Raw genomic sequence first — 8,978 nt, forward strand, 5'->3', positions numbered from 1 at the left:
ATAAGAAATATCTATATATATATATATACAAGCTAATTATTTCATAAAAAATATGTTTTCTGGTTCCATTATAACTAAATATGTTTTCATTTAATAAGATCTTGTCCGACACGTGTAATTTTATTTATTTAAAAAACTGGAATTAAATATGAGTATTACACCCTGTGTGGAGACCAAAGTTCTTTTGAAGGTCCATTTTCAATTTCCAAGCTAGGGCCCATATTTTTTTAAATTCTCATATACGACTCTTATAAGTATAACAAACAACTTTTAAAACTTTTCCCCTCGCCAAAATATATCTGGCTTCATCTCTAAATATTGAAATTATCCACACTGTTATTTAGCGTATATAGCGATAGTTGTAATAATAATAATAATAATAATAATAATAATAATAATAATAATAATAATAATAATAATAATAATAATAAGTCTTATTATTAATATAATTATTAGTATATCAAATATAAAATAACGTACTATAAAATTTTATTTAGATATACACTTGACAACTTTTCGAAAATGATGATTACTTTTAGTTATGTTGTTCAAAGGTGTGAAATACTCATGAATGATGGGAGAAGTATCATGCATTGTCTTAACTGGATTTGTGTTAAAAAATGTCTGACAAAATAAATCCTCAACTTAAGTCACTCGATGACAAACCCCTATCACCGAAGGAAATACTCTAAGAGGCTCATCATATGTGGAATTAAATATATGTGGTCATCAAATGTGAAAAACTCTTACAGAATCACGTTTTCATCTATAGATATTAAGGTTGATGAAATTTTATTTTAAATATATGTATGATTACAGATAAATACTATTTATTTAGTACGGTAATCATGGTGGCGACGGTATAGTGGTGGGGGCAACTTTTGGAGGTAGAGCTGACGTCGAGTACTGGTGTTGATAATTGATGTAAAGGTAATTAATATAAAGGGTTAATAAAAATATTTTAAAAGATAAAGGACCTATAGTGTAATTTAATCATTAACGGCATCTAACACAATTCCCTCCATATAGAATACTTATAGAAGTATACATATACAATGTGGAAGCACATTGAATTTGACTTTCTACTTTCTCTTAAAGATCAAACACTCTAAACGTGGATTATTCTATGAGAAGAAACAAGAAGTAACGGTTATAAGTGACAAAATGGATGGATTGGATATGAGTCACAATAGGTTCTTGCAAAGCGGCGTATAATGGGTCAAAACGGTTCATGGTTTGGTCAGGTTGACCAGTAAAAAAACTATCCTTATGTATTTATTCTTCCATTAGCAAAGAAAAAAGGTGAAAAAAAGGCATACAGAACTTTGTTTAATATAATTATCTCTCCCTGGCTAGTCTCAATACAATATGCCTAGGAATGTAAGTTTGAGCAATAGATTTGTATTGCTGATTTGCTGCTGCTTAAAACATGATTGCCTCTTATAGGTCAGTGTTAACATGCTCTACTGTTTGTGAGTTCGGTTTCTTATTTAAGTACAACTTTTGGTTGGGGGCCGGTGGTAGTGAGTAGTGACAGTGGATCATACTGATCAGCCTGGTGATGGTATTATGTTGTCTAAATGATGTCGGTTCTCCGAAAACATACTAAATTTGGTATACACCAAATATTGTAAAGAATACAACTAAAAACAAACTAGTAATTACATGTGTAAATTTTACATGTATTGCTCCAATTCTCATCCCAAATGCGTTCAATCAATCAAGATGAACACGAAATGACCTCTAATGTCTAGCCATTTGGCGAAATACAATTCTAATACAAAATAATGTTGCTTTCTCCTCCACTTGATAGCAAAACAGAAGAGGTAGCAGGGAACAACAAAAAGTTACTTATTAGTATGAATGATTAATAGTATGTTTTCATAATTAGTCATTGTTTTCAGTAGTCCCTTCTTCCGTTTGGGTAACACCGACTTTATTAGCAACTTCATCTGTGGTTGCATTGCTCTCTTCCTCAGGCGCATTGCCCTCTTCTTCAGGTGTATTGCCTTCTTCTTCAGGCGCATTGCCCTCTTCATCGGGTGGTCTATCATCTTCATCAGATTTAGCCTTCTGTAGCAGGCTCCAGTACATTATGCTTGCTGTTAGTATCAAAATCATCTTCGGGTTAACCTGTAAGACAAGTTAAATTCATTGCTTAATGGCTAAAACAGTCACTCATTTTTAATGATAACCGTATGTTGTTCACTACGTTACTGAATCTAAACTTTACCTCAAGAATGTCCTCGGGCAACAAAAAGACTGAGCACCCAAGCTTTCTAGCAACACTAATGATATACGTCGCATTTAACTTCTTATCCTCCTCTGTAGATTTAAAAAGATAAGATCAACTTCATAAAGTCTAGCTGTAATTGCGCTAACTCAATCAAGTGACAAGATTACCGGTTTCCCCCTTGGTAACAAGACCCCAGTTCACAACCCTCTTTTCCACCGCGCTAAGAAGCTCAAGGAAGAAAATACCATCCGATAGGTTTTTATCCTAAATAACATAAAGTTCATCAAACAGTAGACAAACACTGGTTAAAATTTATACAAATTTCAGGTGCACAACACATTTTTTTAATTTTTTGTTAGTTGATAATGTATTGCATTAAAAGGTAACTATTTTGGACTGATTTCCATTTGGGTTTTCCATCTTCATTTTCAGCCATAAAAAGGTGACACTCTTGAAATTTTCAATCGTAGGCAATAAGCCTTGTAACTGAAGATGCAGAGAGTTTGACCAATTTTACAGGTAAAAGTAAAGATGGCTATCGAAAGCATGTAATAACCCCTTTTCATTACCTTGAAGCTCTCCATTTGTTTCGATTTTCTTGAAGTCTTCACTTTTTGGTTTGCCCATTGTAGAATATCGGCATCTGTTATCTCCTTTCCTTGACCATGAGTTCTTAAGTTTTTAAGGAGTTGAAGCATGCTAAATCTCATTAACTGCCATAAGAAAGCTAGGTGCAAAACAGAAACATGATTACTACGAGTAATTTTCTTGATCATTTGATGGACATAATATAATCTTTTCTAAATCACAAACCTATGATAAGCTTTTTGTTTCCCGAAACAATATCATCTCCAGCAACATTGACCAGGGAGAAGTTTAACTCTTTTCCAATCCTTACAACTTGGTTACAATTTTCGACTTTTCTAAAAGGCATTTTAATTGGAGGTTTTGATGCTTGCTTCCACACAACCGATCCGGGGGCAAGTTTGTCAAGAACTTCCAAAAGAACCCATCTGAATACAATACAAACGTAAATTTATGAATCAGACTTTTGCATTTCAAAATTTTGTCCATTTTCGTATATAAAAATTTTGGTTGTAGTTGCCAAAAGTTTGAAGGTTTTTATGGACTTTTCAGTAAGATGAAAGGCATTGCGTAGTTTTAAGAGCTTAGTATGTTATGTTTCTAACTCTACGTCATTTTTGTAGTTCTGTTATGTGTCATTTATTTCAACTCACCCATTCCTGACATCCTCCCAGACGTTGTTAACATGTGTTTCAACTCCAAGACTGTTGATCCACATCCTAAAACATCTTTCTTCTCTTGATGTGCTTTCATCATCGGTCATCATCTCAGCAAACGAAGATTTACTTTTGTCTATAGTAAGCCCATTCCTATTATCCAAATTACACAGAGCATATCACATAATCATGAAAATTTTGTGTTGACTTTTTAGGAATCAAAAGAAGTAACAAGACTCACCTATGCTGAAATATTTGTGCGACAAACGCAAGATTTAAATTTGTAGATCCCTCCACAATGTCCTTCGAAGTAACGTATTGTTTACAATCCAATTTTGCTGCTTGTTCAAGAACCAAGTTTGCTCTTTCTGTGGGATCTTTTGTTTCCAATGTTTTAGTGGTTCCATGCTCAGGGGCAAGAACGTTAAGTAAATGTGCATACGCCTCTCCATCCTATTATTAATAATAATCATATATATATAGTAAAACGATTGTATGTCTTGATAAGTGGATTTTCCATATTTATCCGAATATGCATACCTTTAGATCAGATGAAAAATTTGTAACTTCTTTTTTATAGCCCGCTTTCTTTAAGTGATAATTCATCCATTTTAGAAGAACTTTTTCTGGTGCCAAACCCATGAGCTCTTCGGCTTCCTGTAATTTAACAAAGTTTGTGCTTGTAAATCAAGTTTATGAAGTTACAAACAATATATTTTAACAAACTGAACAATCCTTTGGACCTTGCTATCTTCGACCATCTGCGCCAGCTCAGGAGTTTTCTTAAAATCAACGGTTGCTAGAAGTTGTATCTGATAGCGCCAACAGCAAGTCAGTAAAAAATATTATACAAGTCTCAAAGTATCTGACAAAAAGTAACACCGTAAAATTACCTTCACTATCTGAGAGATCAACCCAAGTAACAGGTGGGGCTGTAAACGTGAACCAAAAGGTTAAAAAATAAGTACAAAGTTGGGTTTATGATTTCGTTGAATGCTGTGTGATTGTAGGAATTAGACGTAGGGGATCAGTTTTGACCCGAACCCGTTTTGACCCGTTACCAACCCGTACATTTTAGTAACTATAGCTTAGAATTATAATATGTGATTTTAATGTTCTCAACTTACTCTTCCTTCAGCCAAGTCCTGAGTGCCAATGTTAACTACAGTGATACCGATAGCCTTGGCAGAATTGAGGCAAAGAGTGTGATTCTCGTTTCTTTCCCACGGATTAAGAACTTTTTTAGTGTTAATAGCTCGCTCGTCTATTGTACCAGGGACTGCCACATTAATCAGCTTACTACAGAAACAATACTTGTAAGTATCTATGAATATAAACTTGTTTCTATAGACGGATTGATGCAAGAACAGTGTGCTGTTAATACCATAAAAGGACTCCATCTTTACAAAGATCAAATAAAGCATTTGTTGTAGGGTCTAATGGGAGATAGTTCTTCAAAAATTTATCTTCTCCAAGAAAGTTGTTTATATGGGAAACGTATGAAGCCTTTTCCGACTCACTAATGCTGTGGCGAAGGGTCGTTGTAGATGATTTGACAAAAGATGAAGTAGTTCTAAAAGTTTTTGAAGTCCCCATTTTTGCACTTGTCCGGGATTGTAAATTCAAATATACCTGTAAACATAGAATTGATAAAGCATAATCCCATCTTACCTCTTCATAAATCAAGGAAATTAGGAGGTTTTGGCATTGTGTTTATAAATTGATTGTGCAATATGGAATGATTAGAATCAAATAATTATGTGACAAAAACCGTATGCAGAATATAGTGCTTCAATTTTCATCTACTGTTTGAATTTGTGATAGGTAGATATTCTGCGTTATGACTGTTAAACGAATTCTTTTTATTTAACACTTAACATGTAAAATGACCCCTTATCAGTATAAGTTTTGTTACAGCTACTTCTAAGGTGATTAACTAAAACCGGATATGTGATCCCCATGAGTTGAAAATGCAATAATCAGATAATCACTTTCAAAGTCCAATGCCAAAACCCCTAGAGCGTAGTAAACCATCAAGATCCATTTAATGAAGTGATAATTAACTTACCCGAAGGAAAGCTTCAAAATCCAACTCTTTGGCCAAGTTGGAATAAGAGTCACTTAGTATATTTCTAATGTCATCCTCGCTTGATATTTCATTAAAGGGCTTTAATTGTATCAAAGCTGGCGGCAAGTCCTCTATTGTGACCGTGCCCGATTGATTTCTTGCTGAAATGAACTATATAACCAAAATTCAAACGCATCCAAATTAATCAAGCTTTTATTACTATTATTATTAATTGTAACATCAAAGCAATGACAAAGCACCCAAAAATGAAACGAAATGGTTCATACTTTGGTTCTAAGCTTTCGAAGCTCCACTTGTGTGAATTGGCTTTGAAGCCATGGATCACTAACAAAGACACCCTCGAATGTAGACATTTTTCTCTTGTTTCCCCTATTGAGAAAATCTTGAAACATATAAACAACAATCAGATAAATTATGTGTCTAAATGACACGAAACCTGAATAATCAACTTCCAAAAAAGACCCATGCACATAATCATTCAAGATTTATCACACAACTGGCCCAAAATGATATGTAATTTATGCATTATATTTGTATTCAAGAAACAAACAAACATTTTAACATACGAAGAAACACATCATTCAAGGAAACAAAAAAATGGGATTTACAAAGAAAAAAAAAGCAAATAACAACCTTAAAAGATTTGATCAAGGATCGATATTAGTCCATATTGCAGAAATTGATGAAGAATTGACGTAAGGTGCGTGGTTTGATGATAGATAGATTTAGCGTTAAATTATTGTTTGTAACTTTTGGTTTTGTTTTTGTGTGTGAATGGGAAGAGATTGGAATGTGGGTGAATTGCATAGAGGGTGGAGGGAAAATCGCATTGGCTATCGGACCCGCGTAAATTTGGGGAATGAAAAATCAAACAAAAAAGAGATGATGATAGGGCCATATGCTACATTTACTAGATAGATAGTGTTATGAAAAATGATCTATTTACCATTGTGCATCGAACCTACATGATATATTATGTTTTGTGTGTTACAATTGATAGTCTATGCCACAAGACATTAAGTATATGTAATGTAACATAAAATAAGCAAGAATTGAATTCTTCTACTACACCAAATAAAAATTATACAGCAAAAACACCTCAAATTTTTCTTACACATTTCAATATCAATCAATGAAATACATAAATATCATATCAAAAGAATAGCCTCTTTTTTTTCCCACCTTTTTTTGCAAATTAAATTGAATTCTCAATAGCTTCATTCAAACATCCCAATTTCTGTATCTTACAACACCAGCATAAATCCACTTGAAATCGCCACCACCATAAACAACTGCCACATGCTCCACCCGATGACCCGGCATGAGCCTGAAGGAGCTGATGCCTTTGCTGGCTTACCTTTTCTATCGTCCGCATCAGGGGCATCTGACACTGGAGCAATATCTGGAACCGGCGCTGGCGCAGGTGCTGGAGGTGGAATATCAGTTCCAAAAATGGCTTCAGGTAGCAACACCCTATTCACTTGGTAAATTGCAACAGGGTCTGTAGAATGCACACTGCTACTAACTTCTGTATTAGTCCAACCGGACCCAATGTGCACGGTCCCAGATTCATCAGTAAAGTTCAATGTGTATGATCCTCCTGCAAGTGTGTTAACGGGTCCGGACCCACTAAGGTTCTTGAAGTCGGATAGCGAATAGTAATGTGGAAGCGCGTGGAATAGACATAGTTGTTTGAGTTGATCACTAGTGAGGTTAGAGAGTGATGGTTTTTTGAGGTTGGTAAATGCCTTGTCTTTTGGTACAAAAAGCGTGATGCCTTCTTCGGTGTTGTTGGCTTGGTTTTGTAAAGTTTCAATGACTTTGGTTGTTTGTAAGTATTTAAGGAAAGTCGAGAACGGGCCAGCCACGCTTAAAAGGTCAGTAAGGTTTACGTAGTCTGGTGCTGGAGCTGGCGCTGGAGTTGGGGTTAAGACAATGGTTGGTGGTGCTGGTGGTGATTTGGCTGGTGTTGCTGCTTGAGTGTATGTGAACAAAAGTGTAATAAAACATATGAAAATCTTGATGGATTTCATGGTCTATTATCTAATCCTGCATATACCCAATTGAATATTAGATCATGGCAAGTAAAATAAGTTAACACATGTTTAGAAAGCATTAAAAAAAAAAATACTGAAGTTAGGTAGTGCAAGTGTAACTAGATCAAGAGAATTTGGTCTTAATATTTAACTTTTTTAAGTCAAATGGGTTGCACTTTGACATCAAAATGTTATTTGAAATTTTGAATATGTTTGATCTAAGGAAAAACAATTGGTGTGGACTAACTATGCCATAAAGACAAGTTTACAATGGTAATTTTTAGATGAAAAACTACATGATCTAGTGAGAAATTTGATGGTTTGACTTTTGAAGTTGGACAACAGTAGTTTGAGTATGTTGTTAAAGAGGATATAATGTTGTAAATTGTGATAAGTACATAATTAACCTTTGACTAAAACAGGTTTGCCAAGAAACACGGAGATAAATCTAGAGATTATGCTATATATATAGAAAAAGAAACCATCACATCTTCCCAAATCAGTAGCAAAATATATTATTTTATTTTATTTTATTTTTTTGCCAAGTTCATAAACAGATCTACTAAACCAACTTTCAAGTTCAAGAAAACATGAAACAAACAAATTAATATGAAGCCAAAAGCATGGAGTCAAAATTCTTGACAAGATTATCAAAGTTATATAATAAAAAGTTCAAATACAAATATACATGATATATGCACTAAGTTATATGTAGCTCTGCCGACAGCCATAGAACCAAGATTAGAGACCAAGATCCCATCTTTTACCATCAAGAAACTTGCTTTTATATTTTTTTAAAGATACATAACAGTTTGGTTATTAGCAGAACACTTATAAAACAGTAAAAGATTTATTGCAAGAACAAAAAGTAGCTGCAAATAAGCAATGTACTATATAAAGCTAGGATATAGATACAGATCTAGATCTGTTCATCAAGAAAAAGCAAAACTTGATTATAAAAAGCAATACCCACTTAGAAGATACAAACAGTGAGGTAATGAACAAATATGGATCATTTGAGAGCAAAAAGGACTGACCTTTGGCAGGAAATCCTCACTCAGAGAGAAAAAGGTGAAGAGTGAGATGATATAATGCAGTTTTAAGACTGGAATGTATGAGAGTATAAATATAAGAGTGTTTGTAATGTGCTGATTAAGAGTGGCAGCTGGTGGAGGAATAAGAGTTGGTACAAGTCAAAATAGCAAGCAAAAGATATTGCTGTTAGCTTTAGGATTATTCAATTGGATTGTAATTTTTGGTATGATATCCTTATTTTGGCAATAACAGAAATAGAAAAAAGATTAAGAAGTAAAATTGTTTTGTGAGTGTTTGGAAAAATGAAAAACTTATCAAATTGAATGGACCTAGTTAACTAG

At 34.0% G+C, this 8,978-nt stretch overlaps 2 protein-coding genes across 2 annotated transcripts; both read right to left on the bottom strand.

Annotated features, from left to right (window-relative positions):
- Positions 1-1,685: 1,685 nt before the first annotated feature.
- LOC122597819 (fimbrin-5) lies at positions 1,686-5,945 on the bottom strand. Its single transcript, XM_043770395.1, has 14 exons — positions 5,833-5,945; positions 5,546-5,716; positions 4,862-5,109; positions 4,605-4,776; positions 4,371-4,409; positions 4,221-4,289; positions 4,018-4,134; positions 3,719-3,930; positions 3,475-3,630; positions 3,050-3,249; positions 2,806-2,963; positions 2,404-2,500; positions 2,234-2,325; positions 1,686-2,133 (listed from the first exon to the last, which is right to left on the bottom strand). Exons 1-14 carry the CDS (start codon positions 5,917-5,919, stop codon positions 1,888-1,890), a joined length of 2,064 nt encoding a protein of 687 aa, XP_043626330.1. The 5' UTR covers positions 5,920-5,945; the 3' UTR covers positions 1,686-1,887.
- Positions 5,946-6,608: 663 nt separating this feature from the next.
- Positions 6,609-8,745, bottom strand: LOC122596034 (fasciclin-like arabinogalactan protein 7). The gene is made up of 2 exons (XM_043768533.1): positions 8,640-8,745; positions 6,609-7,615 (listed from the first exon to the last, which is right to left on the bottom strand). Exon 2 carries the CDS (start codon positions 7,597-7,599, stop codon positions 6,811-6,813), a length of 789 nt encoding a protein of 262 aa, XP_043624468.1. The 5' UTR covers positions 7,600-7,615; positions 8,640-8,745; the 3' UTR covers positions 6,609-6,810.
- Between the last annotated feature and the right edge of the window lie 233 nt (positions 8,746-8,978).

Source organism: Erigeron canadensis, chromosome 4, assembly GCF_010389155.1.
Source record: "Erigeron canadensis isolate Cc75 chromosome 4, C_canadensis_v1, whole genome shotgun sequence".
Classification (NCBI taxonomy): Eukaryota; Viridiplantae; Streptophyta; class Magnoliopsida; order Asterales; family Asteraceae; genus Erigeron; species Erigeron canadensis.

Coding starts and splice junctions, on each gene's coding strand:
- LOC122596034 (XM_043768533.1), bottom strand. CDS start 7,599: ATGAAATCCATCAAGATTTTCATATGTTTTATTACACTTTTGTTCACA.
- LOC122597819 (XM_043770395.1), bottom strand. CDS start 5,919: ATGTCTACATTCGAGGGTGTCTTTGTTAGTGATCCATGGCTTCAAAGC. Junction 4,777..4,861: donor AAAGATGGAGTCCTTTTATG/GTATTAACAGCA, acceptor TTGTTTCTGTAG/TAAGCTGATTAATGTGGCAG. Junction 3,631..3,718: donor GCACAAATATTTCAGCATAG/GTGAGTCTTGTT, acceptor TTTGGATAATAG/GAATGGGCTTACTATAGACA.